This window comes from Myotis lucifugus, unplaced genomic scaffold, assembly GCF_000147115.1.
Source record: "Myotis lucifugus unplaced genomic scaffold, Myoluc2.0 scaffold_180, whole genome shotgun sequence".
NCBI lineage: Eukaryota > Metazoa > Chordata > Mammalia > Chiroptera > Vespertilionidae > Myotis > Myotis lucifugus.
The window spans coordinates 1548731-1569599 of NW_005871228.1; the positions used below are offsets into that span (position 1 = coordinate 1548731).

The 20869-nt window shown below is 49.9% G+C and overlaps 1 protein-coding gene across 1 annotated transcript in view; it reads left to right on the forward strand.

Moving 5' to 3' along the window:
- GABBR2 (gamma-aminobutyric acid type B receptor subunit 2) overlaps positions 1-20869 on the forward strand; it is a 324860-nt gene that overhangs the window by 298060 nt on the left and 5931 nt on the right. The window contains exons 13-15 of the mRNA XM_006096509.3: positions 11430-11540; positions 15218-15442; positions 17336-17518. Coding sequence (XP_006096571.2) covers positions 11430-11540; positions 15218-15442; positions 17336-17518 — 519 coding nt within the window. The remainder of the gene's footprint in view (positions 1-11429; positions 11541-15217; positions 15443-17335; positions 17519-20869) is intronic.

Consider the following 20869-nt stretch of genomic DNA (forward strand, 5'->3'; position numbering starts at 1 on the left):
CGTTAGCAGCGGACCCTGTGAGAGGAAGAGAGATGCGCCATGGGCATAGTCAGGCCAGGCTGAGAAGGGCCAGCTCAACTGCCAGGGTGTCTGGGCAGTTCTGGATTTGTGTATAAAGCCAGGGTTTGGGGAGCTTGGCAGACCTGGGTTCAAGTCCCAGGTCTGTATTAGAGCCCACTGCTGTGGTGATTATTTGGATGAAATGGGACAGTGTGTATGACATCCTTAGCCCAGAATCTGGCACACAAGGAGCAGTCAGTAACGGGGGGAGGGGAGGACAATTGGTGGAGAGGATGGTGAGGGTGCTGAGAGAGGAGGGGCAAAAAGTCAAACACAGAGGCAATGGCCCTCCCCTAAGAGACAGGCAGGAAGCACTGGGGCCTCAGAGGGGCGGGATGAGAGGATCTGGGGAGATTTCAAAGATGAAAGAATGGGTGCGGTTGCACACAGTGGTGTAAGAAAGGGCATCTCAGGACCAGGACACAGCACAGGAAAGGACCAGGAGGGGAGGGTATGGGGCCCGGCCACAGATGAGGCTAGTGATGGGAGTCGAGGGTAGAGAGTTTTATGTGGGGTCCAGTCGCAGAGGGACCAAATGACTATTCCCTCGTTAAGCTCTTGTTATTGTTTATTCTCAGGGTTTAATTAAATCTCGGAATCTGACACTATAGTATCAGCATCTTTGAGACGCAAGTTTCCCTTCTCTTTATCCCCTTGTGTCTCTCTGCTCTGCTTTCCTTGTTCTGTTTATCCCCTGCCCGCCTGGGTCAGTGCCCCTAGAGCCTCCCCAGAGGCCCTGCATGGGACCCTCCCGCCACTGCCTGCTGCCCAGACTGCAAGCTGTGTGGGGTCAGGCCGGTCCAGGGCTGCAGGAAGAAAGCATGATTCTGCTCTCAGGGTGGAGGTGGTGTAGCCACAGTCGTTCCCACGTGCGCCCTGGGAAACCGGCCTGCTGATTTCTGCCCGGCCGGTTGGGGCATGCAGCGTCCAGGCATCCTGGGCCTGCTGAGGGTGGGGGAAAACCAGACTCCAGGAGCCGAGCCTGGGAGAAACAGGCTTCCATCTGGTGCCACCACCCCGGAATCACCGAATGTTGGCACCGAGGAACCTCAGAGGGGAAAGAGCTTGCTTGCCCAAGATTGGCCACCAAACCTTTCCACTCAATAATGCTGCTTCTCCAAAAATCAGGTGACCGTGTGAAAAGTTAACCCATATTTCTGCGCATCCCAGTATCATCTGGGACCTCTTGGGTCTTGAGATCCGGGAAGAATTGCCTCACACCCCCAAGGTAGGGAGGCCCTGAGCCTACTAGAGGTTTTGGCCTTTCCGCAGCCTTTCCTGTAGGCGCGGTCCAGTTCCTGGTTCACAGACATTGTCTCTGTTCCTCCCCACATCACCCAGGGCAAGTCTCAAGCCATGGCCAGGTTCACCAGCATCCCCTCTTGCTCGTCAAGCATTTCCTGAATTTTAAATATGTTTTTGTTGATTTCAGAAAAGAAGGGAGAGGGAGAGAGAGGTAGAAACACCAATGATGACAGAGAATCATTGATTGGCTGCCTCCTACACACCCCCTACTGAGGATTGGGCCCATAACCCAGGCATGTGCCCTGACCAGGAATCGAACCCTGATCTCCTGGTTCATAGGTCAATGCTCAACCACTGAGCCACACCGGCCAGGCCATTTCCTGAATTTTAATAGAACTTCAGAAGGTGCAGAAATCTGAGGGGAAGGACCATGTGGCCCAACCAGCTTCCCTCTTTCTCCTGCCTCTCTTCTTTCTCACCTCTCTCTCCTCCCGCCCCCCTCTCCTGGTTCCCGCGGAGGTTTGGGCCTCCTCGGAATGCTAGGTGCACATGGCACTGCCCTTCCAGAGCTGGCACTTTCCTCCGAAGCCATGGCTCTCCCTGGGGGAGCTCTCCTCCAGCCGCATCTCCTCCAGCACAAGAGCGCAACGGGCGCCTTCCTCAGGCACATCAGCTGTTCTCAGTCACCACTAGTCTCTCCTCACTTCTTTGCCAACTTAACAAGAACAGCTGTCACACTTACTTCAAAGTGTCCTTAAAATTACAAGGTCTTCCAGGCACTCACTTGACTCTGGAACAAGGCCTGGAGACCCGCTGGACCGGCAGCCCAGTCGTGGGGCGTTGGCAGACGCGCCAGGCTCACGAGCAGGCCCTGTGCTGCCCCGTGTCTCGTTTTCAAAAGGAGCCAGAAATCTGGGTGTTCCAGTGAAACCACCTGAGTTTTAAGTACTGACCTACATGCCCAGGCAGCAGGGATGCCATCAGCACATTCACAGTGTGTCTCGTGGAAGCCCCCCTTCACCCAGCACCTCCTGGCTGTGGATTCAGCAGCCATACCTGTGAGCTCTTCCTGCTCAGGGCTTGCCCAGGGGCCCCAGAGACAGGCCCAAGGAGAATAGGTGCATCCCTGAAGGCCCGCCTCCACGGGGATGGGCACAGAGCCCAGCCACAGGGAAGGGAATGACAAAAGTTGAGATGCACCTCCCACCTGCTTTGCTTGGCTTACGTTTAGCTTGGCTTTGCTTCTGACTGTGTCACCTTAAGCCTATTTCCTCACCTGTAACATGGGTGTAAAATTCCTGGCTCCTTCACCCTGAAGGTCTGCCCTGAGGTCAAAATCAAAGAGAAATCTCAGTCACAGTGGTTCTCAACCTTCCTAATGCCGCGACCCTTTAATACAGTTCCTCATGTTGTGGTGACCCCCAACCATAAAGTTATTTTCGTTGCTACTTCATAACTGTAATTTTGCTACTGTTATGAATTGTAATGTAAATATCTGATATGCAGGATGTATTTTCGAACGACCCCTGTGAAAGGGTCGTTCGACCCCCAAAGGGGTCGCGACCCACAGGTTGAGAACTGCTGCAATAAGAGGATTTATGAGCTGCAAAGGGCTAGGAATGTTAGGACCTATCACTGCACTTGTCAGTCCTTAACTTCCCCATGAGGATCCCCACCCCAGCTCTGACCCTTATACAACCACAGAAATTCATACTAGATTCCAAGGTCAAATTAAGGATGCCTCTCTGATCAGGACCAGGCAGGGGTCTGCTGGCCCACTGGTGTCCTAATACTGAACTCAGGTTCCCTCTGCTTCTCAGCCAGTGCCCGGCCACCTCTCCCACCCCACAGACATCGGGTGAGTGGCTTTGGACCCCATGCCTGCTGCTCTGCACGCTGCCCCAAGTGCACCTGAGCAAGGCGCACAGCACCGGCAGACTGGATGAGTCCAAAGTCAGAGGGTGGCCCTCATCCAGCTCCAGAGGGCTGACGAAGCAGTGCTCAGAGCCCAAAAATGTAAGTCCGGATAAATGCTGGCTGGTGGGCAGCCCACGAGGCTGGCCCCTCCTGTGCCAACCCACAGCATGGCCCAGGGCACGGGGCATGGAACGGGTCAGGACACCTGCATCCGGGTCTCCGTTCAGTCACCCTCTTGCTAGAGTCCTTCCCTGGGCCTGTTTCTCCACCTGTAAAAAGAGGAATTGGACTAGTGCATAATCCTCTGTGTTTGGAAATGGGGAGTCAGGGGAGGGAGATGTGGACTGTCACAGTGACCAGAAGACATTCCTGGCAATGAGTGCCCTGCACTGAATAGGCAAGTTCCTCACACCAGAGAACCGTGTCCCCTCCAAAGAAGACAATGCAGGAAGTGCCCCGTTGAGAAACCCTGGTGGGTGATCTCACAGGTCCCTTCCCAGCCTGGGATTCTGAAAACATTCACTCTAACTCGTAATCAAACATTCTAAAAAAAATTCTTACCTTGAAACGACAGCTTCTAGCTTTGCTGCCTCAGAGATGTGGGGCTGCTGCTGTTGAGATAAGCAGCCCAGCCCGGAGGGATCTGGAAGGTTCCTCCCGGCTCCAGCACGCTGTGACTCTGCAGTGGGAGATAATGATGACGGGTTACACACACGGAGCGGGCTTGCCACTCTCTGAAGCCTGCTATCCACCCCAGTTACCTCCTTTGATTGTCTTGCCAATGCTGGGAGGTTGCAGACGAGGAATCAGACTTAGAGATGTGTTCAAAGTCATACAGCTGGACTTGGGGTCTGAACCACGTGCCCTTGCCCCTCCCTGCCCAGGCTTCCTTGATGAGACCCCCCTTTGCCCCCAAAAGAGGCTGTGACTCAACTGCTTTCCCAGGAAAAGAGAGCATCTCTAGACTCTGCAATGCAGCCCAAAGGTTAGACATCCTCTCTCCCCCACCATCACATTTCTATACACACACTCACCTTCCAATTTTACCATCTATTTCAAAAATCAAATTTGAAATTTAAAAGAAAAGCTGGATGGCTCAGGGAACACGTTCTGAGAGAAGCTTCTGGGAACTGGTCAGAGGTGGAAGGCACCCGCTCCTTCAAAGAAGCACTGGCCAGCCCCAGCCGGTTTGGTTCAGTGGATAGAGCATCTGCCCTCCGCCTGAAGGCTTGCAGGCTCGATTCCATTCAAGGGCACCCACCTCAGTTGCAGGCTCACTCCCTGGCCCAGGTCCAGATGTGCGTGGGAGGCAGCCAATCAGTGTGTCTCTCTCACATCAGTGTTTCTCTCCTCCCCCCCTCTTCCACTCTTTCTGAGAATCAATGGGGAAAATGTCCTCAAGTGAGGATTTAAGAAAAAAAGGACTGGTCGGGTGGGGGCTTGAGAATCTGAGCCACCCACACAGTGGGAGTATGAAAGATCAAGAGCCCCCTGGTCACAGGAAGGCCCATGGCACCCTTCATGTCCTCCACCCAGACTCCTCCCTGCTCGGACCCACACAGGACACACAGAAGTACTGTATTGCAGGGTCTGGCCAGGGTCAGGACATATAGATACTCTGTGTCAGAAGTGTGTGAGTGACAAAGGAATCTTCACTCTTAACCGAAGATCTGCTGAGGACCAAATGTCAGCCTGGTTTAAGATCCTCTAATCTGAGGCCTGGCCCAGCACATCTGTGTCCCCTGGGAGCATGTTGCAACTGCTGCATCCAGACCTGCTGGCCCGCCTGCCGGTTAACAAGCTCCCCAGGTATTTGTGTGCTGGCCCCTCACTTATTACACTCCAGCCACACCGGCCACCTTTTGGTTCCTAAAATATGCCAAGGACTTTGCCATTTAGATCCTCCTCACTTGCTGTTCCCTCTCCGAGGAATGGTCTCCCCCTAGATTCTCACATGGCTGGTCTTCTCATCATTCAGGGCACAGACTAAATGTCACCACTGCAGAGGAACCTTCCAGACTATCTGATATGCAGTAGGTGCCCCTGCTAGTACCCCTCAAAGAACCTTGTACCTCTCTGTAGGAACACAGTTCACCATTGTACTCAGCTGTACTGTGTGGTTCATCAGCCTTCTGTGTCCTCCACTAGGCTGCACTCTCTGGGAAGGCAAGCATACTGTCCATCTCGTATACATGGGCCCCAGCATGGAGCACAGGGCAGGCACACAGTAGGCACATGAGAAACATTGATTGAGTTTTTACGTATCGGTCCATGTAGGACAGTACAGTCATCCCTCCATTATACAGGCTCACATTAGCTATACTGTAAATTAACCCATGGGCTCACGCTGCAAATGAGTAACCAGGGTCTAAAAGAAAGTGGAGACTTGCCCAAGGTCACCCAGCGAGTCTATAGCAGGACCAGGGCCTCTGACCTTTTAGGACCCAATGCCTCAACCCGTGCCCAGACACTCTCCCGGTCGTTCATGTATGCAGCCTGACAAAGCAGGATGTTTGCAGGGGCCACTGACCTACATTGTGAATAATTGCATCATGCAGAGGGACTCTCAGGCCAGCTGCCCTCCTTTCAGTGCACAGATGGGGAGACGTTTCCCCAGCAGCTTCTGCAAGCCTCCCGCTGAGCAGCGGCTGGACCAGGAGTCAGGTGTGAGCCCTTGGAGCCCCGGCCATCACAGACAGCCTTGGCCTCTCTGCTGGGCACTGCCTGTCAGGCAGGAAGAGCATTTTATCGGCTTGAATTCAGCTTGCAGCACCAAAGCACAGCCCTCACAGAGCTCCAGGGCCTTCAGGGGAGGCCTCTGTTGAATGTGTAGTAATTAAGTCATTCCTCTCACTCGCCGCATCTCACTGGTTATAGGGCAGGTCTGTACCCACTGGCACCTTGGAAGTTGACAGGGTGCTTTGAAAGAGGCAGGGAAGGTGGGGAAGAGCATATGGTGAGGGAAGAAAGACAGACCTGGGTTTGAATTTCCGCTCTGTCACTTTCTAGCTGGAGATTTGGGGCAAGTTACTTAACCTCTCTGTGCCTCAGTTTCCTCATCCGTAAAATGAGTAGCACTTCTTGTTGAATTCTTATGAGGCTTTGACAAGATAACGGGTATAGGGGATGCAGCTTAGCAACTAGATGTCGTCACTCATGACAAGCAGCTCTCGGTGCCCTTAGGGCAGCTGTTATTGGTGAAGTCCACCCACTCTCCTCTGAGGCTGCTCTCATCCTGATCTCACTAGAATGGAAGACCTGTGAGGACAGGGGTCTTGTCAATCCTGCTGCATGCTGCATTCCCCATGTCCAGAATGGTACCTGGAAAGTGGCAATGTTCGATAGTTATGGGATGAATGAATGCATGCATGCTTAGGTAATTGCCCAGGTGAGCAGCAAGGAAGGAAGGAAAATAAAGAACAAAGCAAGTTAAAGTTCTTGTAGGCCAGTGTCCAGAGCAAGGGAAACATTCCTAGGCCAGTGGAGGCGTGTCCACAGCTGTACAGGGAAGTGGGCCTGAGTACCAGCTTGGCATCTGTAGGGGTCAGTGCCCTGTGCTCACTGGCCCTGGGCTACATGGATGGCCCATAGTAGGAGCAGGGTGAATGGAGTGGGCAGGTACAGCCTGGGCTCTCCAGCTCAATGGCACCCCCCCCCCACTGCCCTGGAAGGGAGATGGGGGTCCTCCAGGGTGCCTGGAAATCTAACCTGGTTTAAGGCCAGTGGGTGCCTTCTAGAGTAGTACAGGATGCTGCTGAGGGCTTTGTCACCTACAGCCCCACCAAGCCACAGAAGTAGCTCTGTGTCCCCAGCCCAGGATCATCCACAGCTGCTGGGTGGGTCTCTCCGCACAGTTCTTTGGTGTCCTCTAGTGGCGCTTTGGTGCACGACAATGACTCCAAGTAAGTGCTCAGGTGGTGGCCAAGCTGCACATCTCTCCCTCCTGTGACTGCTCAGACCACTCTGAACTTGTCTCAGGTCAGGCACATAAGACAAGAAGAGGTGTGGCTCTTCCAGTTTGCTTTGAGATTCAATGCAAGGGTCTTTTTTATCCAGATTCCCCATCTCCCAGCCTGAACCTGAACTTCATCACTCCTAAAACCACCCCCACCCCCTGCCATTCTGATGCGTGATCAGTGTGCACAGACCTGTGTGAGGGGGATGTTCACTACCAGGAGACTGTTGTGCTTATTTCTGGATCAGCGCCTGTGGACTGGGAAGATGTGTGAAACCTCTCTGCCCACTGACTTCTCTGAAATCTCAGCAGGCCCATGGTTTTCCAATGCCCTTCTAGCTTATAGAGATGGGTGAGGGACTAAAAGACCAGATGTAAGAATTAGCATTTCAGGATTCAAAGAGATCAGAGCAGACCAAGATGGGGACTGGGGTGGGGAGGGGTTTACTAACAAGGGAAAGGTGACTATGCTGGAATGTCAGCTGCAGAAGAGGGAAGACCAAGCTAACAACAGTTGGATGAAAATTATCTGACGGGGTCTTAGTCAACCCTGAGGAACATCTGAATCACCAGTGGAAGGTCGTTACTTAAAAATGCAAGGAGATCTGGGAAAGGGTGCAGGCGGACTTTCACCAGGTGGCTGAGCTCGACCCTAGGCCTCTAGATCAACAGTAAACTCAAGCAGGCAAAAGGACCAGGTCGACATGTGGGAGGAGGTGGTGTGTGCCTTCAGTGTGGGTCTCCCCCTTCTAAAGGATGGTGTGCAGACTCAAGGAGAGAGAGAGGTTGAGGTTATTCTGGGGAGCCCAAGAGGAAAGACCAGTGGGTGGAGGTGCAGGAGGAGGTGGTTCTGGTTCAGTAAAAAAACTGCAACCATCTCACCAATAGTGGGAAGAGAGGTCTGTCACAGGGGCATGTAAGCCAGACAACCATCGTCAGCTTCCTGTGAATAGTTATCATTACATTGAACAAGATGTTTGACAGAATCAGTCCTCTACACATAGAATCTAAGAGTCCATCATAAATTAGTGCCTTTCATTGCAGAACAGACACGGTCACCTTTAATGGGTTTGCTATTCATGCATGGCCGCGATGGGCCTGTGCTACTGCATTCCAATGTCTGCTTGGTTGTCAGATATTAGAGAAACTCAAGTTCTGCCACAAAGTCACTGTTGACCTTGGGACCACATTCCTTCTCAGTCTCCTTAGTTAAACAATGAAAGGACTTAAAGAAACTCCCATCACCTTAGAATCCAGGCAGCAATGGAGGGGAAATCTCTGGCCTTGGCCACTCTGACTGTGGTTTCTGATAGCCACCTTCCCCTGGGTGTCTCTCACTGGTACCCACTGCCACCACGACAGAGGCTTCATGGCCCTCCCCTCCCCTCTGGCACTCCAGCCCGCATGTGCACTCAGTGACCATGGAACCACAGAAGCCAAGCTAAGGCTTCCTGTGGCTTAGGACAACAAAAGGAAATCAGGCCTCAGAGAGCATGTAGCTGGATGATCTGGTTACAAGATGGCCTGTGCCCAGGGATACCACCACTCCTGCTTCCATGTGGGAACACCGTCTTTCCCCAACTCACAGGTGCCCAGGCCATTGCTGCCTCAAAGCTCAGGCCTAGAGAACAGAGCCAAGAGAAATAGGGGTTCCATCTTCCACCTGCCTCAGGCCCACCTTCTACATCACCAAAGTGCCCCTTCCTCCTAGTGATTGACCCTGGGAATGCCTAACCCTTCCCCTCCGGCATATGACTTCACCCTGGGCCTCAATAGGACAACATCCTGAACATACTTCTTTGATGAGATACCGTTATTGGTATCTGTTCTAAAGACAAACAGATATGTAAAGAAATCTTCAACTTTACTTAATAAATTTCTTGGCAGTGTATGGATGTAGCAATTCTGAAACTGTTTTGTGTTTATTTGTAGGATTAAGCAAATGAGAATATTTTGATGTTATTGAAAACCAGTGTTTTCACTGTAGAAGAAGAAAGATGCAAATATGGAAATAGAGGGAGGCAAGCAAGAAACCTGTGTTGTTAGAACTTATATATACAGGGTGTCCCCCAAAAATGTATACAATTATTAAATGTGTGTGTATACATTTTGGGACACCATATATACCTATAGATAGATGATAGAAAGATATAGATAAAATTATGATGGATGGTTCATAAATACATACATACATACATATATTCACACATAGACCTAAAATTAATGATACCCCAGAAACCATGAACACATCTAATGCCCAGATATTGATTTCTAAATACCAATCTCTGCTAAAAAGAAGCCGAACTCCTTGGGAAAATGGCTGATTCTAAGACTGAGGGGGGAAAAAGTGTGAGGAGACCTTGGAACATCTTGTGCCAAGAAGTAGAAAAGTGCTCAAAAAAATTATGGGGACATGTTGAAGAACACAGAAGGCAGCCAGCAGCGAAGGGGTTTCCATTAGCCAAATCTGGAAAAATTTGAGCATCAAAATTAAAAAGACATATTACTGGATAAGACACTGAATTAAAAAGAAACCTACAAGTCTATACTGATACACATTTTTAAAAGTGAGCCGTAAGGAAAGATGTTGTGTACAGTACAATGCCAAGTATTTCAGTGGAATCATAGTGTTAGAAAATCACCATTTTGCAACCACCAAAATAATGTGACTCAGGTAAGAATCATCAATGGATGCTGAAACCACTGAGTTAATGTTTGTGGGGGAACAGGATACTCACACAGGCACAAAATATCTCCCACAGATTATTTATTAATTATGAGAGGGAAATGGTACCTTTGAAGCAGAGAGTCTGGCAGACATCACCTCAACCAAATGATCACAGTTAACGTCACCAGTAATAGGACAAGATGCCATCAAGTGCCCCTGAAGTGAAGCACCGAGAAGGCCAAAACATCACTTACATAGGATTCCTGCCAAGAATGCCCAACCTAAATCTAATCATGAAAACACATTCAGACAAACCCAAATTGAGGGACTTTCTACAAAATAACTAAGCTGGAAACTTCAGAAATATCAGTGACATGAAAAACCAAAGTAGGCTCAGGAACTGTTGGAGATTAAAGGTACGACAAGCAAATGCAATACAAGGTCCCAGATTGGACCCTGCTTTGGAAAAACCACAATTGCCTTAAAGGACATTATTAGGCCAACTGGTGAAATTTGAAAGTGGATGGTATATTAGATAATATACTGTATCAATGTTAAATTTCCTGAATTTGGTTAAGTGTGTGTGGTTATGTAAGAGAATCTCCTTGTTCTAAGGAAACACATGCTAGATATTTAGGGGTGAGGGGTCAGGATATCTGCAACTTACTCTCAATGATTCAGGAAAAGTACAGGGTGGGGCAAAAGTAGGTTTACAGTTGTGAGTATGTAAAGCACAGAGTTCATTCTTGTGCTATTATTTGTTAATTCTTGTATTCATTTCCATATGAACAACCATAAACCTACTTTTGCCCCACCCTGTATATGAACAGTATATATTTTTTCTTTCCCTGAGTGTCTTTTTCTCCTTTTGCTACCTCCTTCCTGATTCTCTCCCAGAGGTTTCCAGTTCTAATTACTGAGGTTGGGTAGGATCCTCTCTACCACCCCTCTTGGACAGAGCACTCTGCTCTAGGAAACCTCATAGGTCTCTGACCAGCCTCTGGATTGGCTACCTAGGGTCAGGTGCCCACCCCTTGTCCAATCAGCTCTGGCCCCAGATGGGTAATGCAGCCACCAGAGCTCCTTTAATGGGGTGGTGGGCAAGAGGGTCTCTTTAGAAGGGCTTGGCAGTAGATCTGATTGGCCCAGCCAGTAGATCTGTATCTGCAGCTCCCCAAGTTCATTCCAGAGATACCTAAAGGACTCCTGACCTAATTTTGTGCCTCAATTTCCCCCTCTTTCAACAAATGTTATAGATGCTGGCTCTGGACCAAGTCTTGTATTAGGTTCTAGGGGCACACAAGTGACTCAGTCCCTACCCTCAGGAGCTCTGACTCAAATTGGAAGGGCATAAAAAACATATATAACTTTAGTACAGGCTGAATCACAGCCAACAAACAGAAGGCAGTCAAACTCGCTGAGGCCCACCCCCATAGGAACACAGGTGGAAAAGAGGCGGATCCAAAAATCCTGATGGTGGCACTAGCTGTGGCTTATGGGAGGGAAAAGCGCAGTCAGGTAGGGACCCCGTTGTTGGAAGGGTGCCCAGTGCCATCCCTGGGTTTCTGTTTTTTCTTTGCACAGCCGGACCCCGCAGGACGAGACATCTCCATCCGCCCTCTCCTGGAGCACTGTGAGAACACCCACATGACCATCTGGCTTGGCATCGTCTATGCCTACAAGGGGCTTCTCATGGTAGGTGCAGAGCAGGAGGCGGAGTGCAGGGAAATGCTTCCCTGTCACACTCTGTCTCCTAAGGGCCTCCAGCAACATAAAAATAAGAACCCCCAGGACTAAGCACTTGCTTTATGCCAGGCCCAGTACCTGCCACAAGGTATGGCAATTTCCGTAACAACCCTGTGAGTTGGTATAAATAATGTCTTCATTAGTACTTCACTGAGGAATACCTGAGGCTGTTTGCCCAAAGTCACTCAGCTAGTAAGTGGCAGAGTCAAACAAAACTTGGGAGCATGGCTCTGGGCAGCTGCCTCTGTCCCACTCCTGGAGGGCAGTGTGTTAACATCTAGCGCATGTTCACATCCGAATTTCACTGGATCCTCTAAATCCAGGGGAGGTTGCTGGACTCCTCCAATTCTGTAGATGATGAAAGTGAGGATCAGAGAGGTTAAGTGATTTGCCACAGGCCATCTGGTAACTTTCAGTCCCAGAACTTAGCACTCTTTCCACTCTACTCATCTGTTAATATCAAAGATCAGGCACCAAGCCCCGCTCACACAATTGTGGAATGTCGAGGTGAGGAAGGCCTTGAAAGGTGAGCCCCACCTTATCTTATCCCAGATTGAGCCTTGAATCTTCTCTCCACATGCTGTGAAAACTGTGCCTCCACTTAAAACCCCTGCAGTGACAGGAAGCTGCTGCTACACCCTCCTCAGATCTTCCACAGGAAAGTTAAGCCACCATCTGCTACTGTGTGGCCTCCACTTAGAAGTGGAAAGTGAAGCCCCCTCGAAAAGTCCTAAAATAAACGGATTCCTTACGCTGCTCAAATGCTTCCACGCCTGCTGCTGCTTCCGAAACTGTTAGTGGTCAATCCTGGGTCCTTCAAGGGGCCACACGAGAAGAGCAGGTGTTAGGGGACCCTCGGCAAAGATTTCCCTCACTTCACACTAGTTGAGACCCTCTTGTGTTTCCATAGAGGTCCTTTGCGAACTACTGGGCTGCCATCTGCGTCCCATGAGGTAATGACCTGGAAGTGCCCACAGGAGGTTCCCAGAATGTAAATGAGTCATTAAAAGACCAGCCTAAGGCCCTAGGCTTAGGAAGGGACACACTCTGGGATCCTGGGCACCAGGGCTGTCAGAGAGGTGGCACGGACACAAGGACAGCATCATCACCAGTGGGCGAAGCAGCCCCCTGGCCCACATAAGGAAGGATTTCATATGACAGAGCAGTGTTCACAGATGTGATGGCGCCCCTGGGAAGGAAGGAGCCCTGTTACAGGAAATGTGCAACATCCATGACTTGAGTTGCCCCAGCCTTTGTTGAGTAAAGAGTGAAACTAGACTCTTCCCAGGGTCCCTTCAGCCTCCATGTTCTTGACCCTGACTCTGTAAAATTAGATTATGTGAATCAGATCAACTCCAACCTGGATTTATCTATACTGTTTGGCCATTCATTATCTTCCCCACCTACTTCCAAAAGTGGTTGGAGATGACTGTATCTCTTCCAGTAAAGCTAATACCAATCAGATCTTGTCAATAAAACTGTAGTTGACAGCACGAATCCTTTAGTGTCCAGTGTATGCAAAGAAGTGTGCACAGCCCTCCTGGCCCTTAGGGTTTATCACTAAAAGCCCCTCTCCTAGTCCCTCCTGCACTTGAACCTCAGAATCTCACGGCTGAAAAGAGCATGCACAGCCCTGTAGTCCCGCTCTGCTGTCAGATGTTTCACCATCCTCACTCTGCACAACCCACCATGAGCATTCCAAAGAGTGTTCTTTCACTCACTGCTTCCACACCTCCCGTGATGGGGAGCTTACCCCTTCAAAGCAGCCTGTACCATCCATGGATGGCGTCTTAGTTTCCCGTGGCTTCCATAACACATTACCACAAACTGGTGACTTAAAACATCTCACAGTTCTGGAGGTCAGAAGTCTGAAATCAAAGCAGGTGAGACCCCCTGTCAGAGAGCAGGAGACCTAGCACCCATCTAGCCCTGACACTCACTACTGTGGGACCTGGGCCTTGCTCAGCCTCTTCTTCCCCTGTGAGATGTGGCAGCCATGCCCAGTGCCCTTGTGGGATGGCAGGGGGCCGACTTTGAGGGAACCAGCACAAAGCAGACTTTCACAGCTGTGGGTTCTTTCCCTCATTCCGTGTCTGCTTCCTGGGCTTCTGGTTCTCCATTTTAAAAGGAATTTTTTAAAAATAAATCAGTCTGTGAGATAACACACTAAGAAAAGGAGAGGAGAACAACCATGACTGTATAACATAATACCAATTACAAAATGCCATTTACATTCTATATAGGACATTTCCATTTATAATATGCTTTCACATCCACCCTCTCACTGCATCTGGAAGGAAACCCTGTAAGAGAGGTATTTTTATTCCCATTCCACAGATATTGAAACTGAGGTCCTGAGAGGTGAAGTGACATGCCCAGAGTCACACAGCCAGTGGACAGCAGAGCAGATTCCAGATCCTCCGGCCTTGTGCCAGCCACCCTTCTGCCACACAGCACTGCGGTGCCAAAGTAAACCAAACCTCAAACCATAGTCCCTCACTGTGCTGCTCAGTGGCTCAGGCAGATGGCCCAGGCCCCAGCTGCAGTGAGGAGATCTCAGCGAAGAGGCCCTTTGTGGGGAGGCCTCCTGGAGATGCTGCACTGCAGCAGAAGCCCCGGCTCAGTCCGCGGTCTCGGTCGGCTCTCCCTCCCACCCACACACTTTTCTGCCCTGCATTTTATCTGTACTTCCTTCTGCAGCCTGCCCTGCCCTTAGACCACCTGTGAAGATAAACTCTCAACACCGCTTCAGATTACATTGGAGTTCTACCTGCTCAATTCTGTTGGGAGATACTGGTTAAGAGTAGAGCTGCAAGGGACCGAAAACCAGAATAATAGTGGTTAAAGGGACAGTTAATCTCCCTCTCAAGTAAGCAGTCTCAGAGAGGTGTGGGGGCTCCCACACCTGAGCTCCTTGCATCTGTGGGCCCCCATCTTCATCATGCTGCTTCCACGTTGTAGTCTAAAATGACTTAGTGGTCTGAACTCCACCTGTTCTACTCCATCTATTAGGAAGGAGGAAAAGAACATCTTTCTCTTTAAAGACACTTTCCAGAACTTGTACGTACTTGTGCACACTACATGGCATTATCCAAAACCTAGTCATGTATAGGCTAGGAAACACGGTGTCTATTCTGGGTAGCTATGTGCATTGTAGGGTAACAGAAGTCCCAGACACAGGGGCTCCTGCTGGTATAATGGGAAAAAGACTGGACTAAACTTCTAGAGACACGGTCCACTTTGGCCAGCGTGTTGCTCTGTGGCCTGGGATAAGTCCCTTCCTCTCTCTGGGCCTCAGTGTTCTCTGTAGAATGAGGGGAGATGGTGAAGATCATGTCTGAAGGTCCTTCCCACTATGGCTCCTGTGTGTCTGTGCATGAACCCGGGGTGGGGGCGAAGGAGAACCAGACAGCTGTAACACTCCCGATCGGCACCCCCAGACTCACCCAGGGCCATGAGTAGAGACAGGTGGTGACCTCCAGAAGACCTGGCTGATAGCTAAGCCCCAGCCTCCCTCCCCGCAACCCCCACTTCCCAAGTAGCCCTCTGTTCAGTTGCTTCTCAGAACAGAGAGCGTGTGCCACCACTTGGTAATGACCATCTTTCCTTTCTGTCCACCATTTCAGTTGTTCGGCTGTTTCTTAGCTTGGGAGACCCGCAATGTCAGCATCCCCGCGCTCAACGACAGCAAGTACATCGGGATGAGCGTCTACAATGTGGGCATCATGTGCATCATCGGGGCCGCCGTCTCCTTCCTGACCCGGGACCAGCCCAACGTGCAGTTCTGCATCGTGGCCCTGGTCATCATCTTCTGCAGCACCATCACCCTCTGCCTGGTGTTTGTGCCCAAGGTACGGGCAGTGCCCACAGCCCACCCTCCCCACCCTGGCCTCTGGCCTCTGGCCTCCAGCTCTGTCACAGGGGATCGCTGAGTTTCCTCCACTTCCTAACTTGTACACATTCTTTTTATGATGAACACAATTCACAACGCAGAAAGTTTGGAAAACGCAGAAGAGTAAAAGCCAGATTTTCAGAAACCAAACAGTCCTACCACCCAGAAAAAAAACGTTTTATTTTGTTTTTTTACTGTTAATATTTTATGTGTTTCTTCCAGTGTTTTTAATAGCTAGGCAGTGGTGCTTTTTCAGATATAGCTATAATTCTAGCACATATATTGCTTTGCAGTTTGCCTTTTTCACTTAATTTTTTGTGTTTTGTATTTCCCCACGTTTATAACCTCACTGAGGGAAAGTCCCACGTTTACTTGTCACTAGGTCTCTTATTGGTGCTCATTACAGTTGTTTCCGACTTTATTTATTATAAACGACTTTTCCACATAACACATGCTCCTTATTTCCCATTATTCCCTTAAGATAGAGTGGCAGAAGTAGTATTCATGGGTCACAAAGAATAACCATTTCTAACAGCCACTTACATGTTTCATTCATCTGAAAAGCTGACCTGCAGGACCACCCTGAGAGGTGCTTTTCAAACATTATCCTGCCCAGCAGCAGGTGGGTGAGCCAAAGGCCTTGCCTCCTAGGAGCCCCTGCAGTAGCAGATCTGCACAGAGGGAAGCCTGACTTCCGTGGGTCTCGAGAAACAGAGTGGGGAAGGAGTTGTTGGCCCAAGCAGGGGAGTGTCTGCCTAGGAGCAGATGAGGGAGAGATCACTCAGGGCCCCCCCAACCCTAGAGGCTGCCCATGGCACCTGCATCCTCCTGGGTGCCCAGTCAGTCCCCAAGCAGTGTCAGCTCTGCCCTAAGTGCCTCTGGCGAATACTCCTCCCTTCTCTAGTTGTCGACACCTGCCCAGGCTCCAGCTTCCTACACTCCAACGTTCTCTCTGTCCTGCAAAAGATGCCAGATGATTCTGAGCCCCACTCTGGTCATGTCACTCTGCTCTGTCACCCTCAGTAGGTCCTCACTGCCCTCCTGTCTCCAGGATCAAGTTTCTGACACTGGGCTGCCTTTCAGGACCCTCAGTCTCCCCACAAATCCCTGTCCACCATCCAAACAGCCCTTCTCCATAAGCGCCCTGAGCCCCAGTCTCCCTGTGCTGGCATATGCCGCTTCTTCCCCCTGGGATTCCCATATCCTCCCCATCCTTCCCAGCCTTCCTCAGAGCTCAGCCCCTCGCCCCTGGCCCATGAGGTCCTGGTCATCAGGGGTCGTGCTCGCTCAGCCCCTGCTCTCCAGTCCTGAGCCTAGAGCCTGCCTCAAACCAGAGATGTTTCTCAACTAAATAAGTAAGATCAGGGTCAAGTGGCAACCTTTTCTCATATAAAAATGTCTTTGTCAGCGACAGAGCTAGTCACTAGTCTTCCCCCAACACTCACCAGTGGTTCTAACAAGAAGCCTGCACTCTCCTCCATCCCACCATCTTTACAACTGTCACCTTCATTTTTTTTTCTCCACATGGTGCAAGGCCCAAGGCAGAGTGAGGCTCAGCTGAGCCAGGCTAAGGGGCCCTAGTGGGCTCTGCAGGATAGTTGGGACGCAGGTGGAATCAGGGTCTGAAGACCAGACTTCTACTGACAAGGAAGTTGACCGAGACTCAGCGAGGGGAAGGGGGCTGCCCAGGTCACGCACAAGTGAATGGCAGAGACAGTCCTGAGCCCAGGGCTCTGGACTCGCAGCATGTACTTCCTATGGCCCCTGCTGCCTCCAGTGCAGGACCTGCGGGAAGGCCGGAGGGAGGGAGGACCCCAGGGTTCTCTTTTCAAACCCACCTATGTTCTTTCAGCTTATCACTCTGAGAACAAACCCAGATGCAGCAACTCAGAACAGACGCTTCCAATTCACTCAGAATCAGAAGAAAGAAGATTCTAAAACGTCCACCTCTGTCACCAGCGTGAACCAAGCAAGCACATCCCGCCTCGAGGGCCTGCAGTCCGAAAACCATCGCCTGCGAATGAAGATCACAGAGGTACCTCCCACAGCACTGCCAGCCAGGGCCCCGTCCTCCCTCTGGCGTCCCTGTGCCCCGATGCAGGGAACTGTGAGCTGCTGTTCCATGTCTCCTCTAGGACATCCCTGCATCACAGCTGTGCAGCCCCAGCTGCCGTCGTGCCGGCTGCAGGCACCAAGGAGGACGTGAGCTAGACAGGCTATTAGTCAGATCTGCAGGAGTTTATTGCCCCGCTGGCCCAGGCCCTGGGGTCCAGATGCCCTGATTCAATACATCCCCAGAAAGAACGGCATTCTGAGAAATTTGTGAACTTCCCGATTGTAGCAGTGAGTTGGAAAAGCTCAGTTGTACACCTCCTGTGTGTCTCCTCTACTACTCACACAAACACTTCACTTCTGACACTTCTGGTCACCAAATGTGTGGGGGCTTTTCCCCCACCAAGCAGTTCTCTGCAACACCTGCGGGGTGACCTATGATTTAGCCCAGTTCTAACACTATCGGGAGACAGTGTCCGATCCCACGGGTTAAAGGCTCAGTCCCACAGCACTGCTCCCACCCCACTTCAGACGCCAATCACAAGTAGTAGGTCCCCAGGTTACCCTCAACTTCTGTCCTAAAAATTTAGCTACCAGTTTGGGGGTCCTACCATCCCCTCTTCAGGTTCAGATAACTTCCTAGAGCAGCTCACAGAACTCAGGGAAACACTTATGTTGACCAGTTTATTAAGGGGTATGATACAGGGTTCAGAAGAACAGCCGGATGAAGGAATACATAGGGCAAGGTCTGGGAGGGACCCCAAGCACAGGTGCTCCTCCCGCATGGAGTGAGGGCGCGTCATCTCCCGGTGTGGATGTGTTTGCCAGCCTGGAAGCTCTCCGAGTCCTGAACTGCTGGGGTAATTATGGAGGCTTCCTCACCCTGTCGGGAGAATAGGGTGGGGCTAACAATTCCAAGCTTCTAATCATGGTTTGGTCTTGCCAATGACCAGCCCTCATCCAGGGGCCCACCCAGAGTTGCCTCATTAGAACAAAAACACACTTCTCACACGGGAAATTATAAGGATTTCAGGAGTCCTGTATCAGGAACCCAGGCAGCGGAGCACAAAATATATCTTCTGTTATTTCACAGATAGCTTCCTAACTGTGTGCACCCCCCTCAACTGTTCACTCTCTACACTCACCTGTAATCACTTACATCTACGTGATGGACCACAAGAGAGAAGGAAGTAGAGAGAAACTTCCCGGAGAGTTTGCTGCAGCAGACCTCACTTTGTCCTGAAGGTCCTTCTCTGGTTCTTGAGTATTTCAGAGGCCATAACCAGATTCCTTTGTGCCCAAGCCGAACTTCAAATGCTGGACTTTGTATACCAGGGAAGAGAAACCAAATTACCTTCTTCTGTCCACCCCTCTCTTTGGATCAGGGTTGTGACTGGGCCCACGGTTCTTGGACCAGGTGTTTAATAGAGGAATTTTGATTCAATGGGACAGGAGAGGAATGAAGGAGATGTCTTAGTTAGGATACTGGCTAAGTTACTATAACAAAGAGGCCCCAAAATAAAGTGGCCCAAAGAAAATTTTCTCTTACCTAATGGTGCTAAAGAGAGAAGTCCAGATTGGCGGGCAGCTCTGCTCCTCCAAGGTCATTGCCGGATGAGACCCCTTCATTCTTGTCTGCCACTCCCCAAGGCCACAGCAGTACCGTTAAACCCAGGGGGAAGGCACGTCCTCTTCTCAGGCTCAGGAAGGAAAGAGAAAGAAGTCATGCAAGGGATATGATACAGGGTTCAGAAGAACAGCCAGATGAAGGAATACATAGGGCAAGGTCTGGGAGGGACCCCAAGCACAGGTGCTTCTCCCGCATGGAGTGGGGGCGCGTCATCTTCCGGTGTGGATGTGTTTGCCAGGCTGGAAGCTCTCCGAGCCCTGAACTGCTGGGGTAATTATGGAGGCTTCCTCAATTATGGAGGCTGACTCATAGGTCACCCACGCCTATTAAGCAAGTGATACAAAATTGTACACATTTTGGGTTTGCTCCAGTTACATTTGACAGGAACTTTCACACTATACTTAGCCAGAGGGAGTCTGGGAAATGTAGTCTGTAGCTAAGAGACCCAAGGAAGAAGTGAAACATAGGATTGTCAGATTAGATACAGGATGCCCAGTTAAATCTTAATTCAGACACATTTAATTAAAAGAGAAATTATAGGGTGTTTTTAAGTCATCATCATGTCATATGGTATGATATGACAAGTAATATACAACAGATTGTAGAATAGAATGAATATTCATGCAATAATCTAAGTAGAAATAGGAGTGTGTTTAATAGTATATACACACATAGATGTACAAAGTGGGAATTTCAGATAATCTTTGATTCTTATACTTTCCTCCACATTGTTTGAATTTGTTATGATGAACATGAATCATTTTTATAATGAGAATAAAATTTATCTTCATTTTGAAAAAGATTTTTAATTCAGACAAACAACCAGTCATATTTTTAGTGTAAGTATGTCCCACACAATATTTGGGATATACTTTTCTTAAAAAATGATCCCTTATTATCTGAAATTCACATGTGAGTATTCTGTATTTCCAGTTGCTCACAGTCTCTGCCACAAGGGACTCTGCATAGCGTTCTGGCATCTAACGCTGCTTTTACTGTGGGGCCGCCCTCCACCAGCCACGGGAGCAGAGTAGGACAGGTTTCTGTCCCTCGACTTCCACACTCCAACAACGAAGAGTTTACTCACTTCAGGAAACCCAAAACCCAAGCCACTGTCAAATGCCCTAAGGTGTTGGGTTGTTTTTCCTGGACTTGAACTACAATCTGGTTTCCTGGTGCTTCCACCTTTGATCCTAGCCTTGCCATTTGAGTCACACAGAAAGAGGTATCTCTCGCCTCCTGCACAAAACTTATTAAATAATTTACGGCTGTGCTCTTGGCATCAGGACAGTACTTTACAGTTGATGTGGTCCCTCCCTTATGTTGTAATAGGGTGCCCCTACCCTCCCAACTACGGTCCACTCCCCAACACACACATTCCCCAGGGACTGGACTGCCCAGGGCTTGCATCTGATTCTCCACAACAGTGTGAGGCTAAGAGCTGGCCAGTCCTGCAGATCTGTTCCCCCACACCAAGGACTCTGCTAGTATCAATAATAATAATTACAGTCATAATCTTATAGTAGCAGATTACTCTTATATGTGTTAAGTACTGGACTAAATTATTGTATTATCTCATTTAATCTTCATAAGAACCCTGTAAGGTAGATACCATTATTACACCCATTCTACAGATGAAAGAACTAAACTCAGTCCTCACCAGCTAGCACACAGCCAGTGAGGAACAGCTCTGGGCCTGCCCCT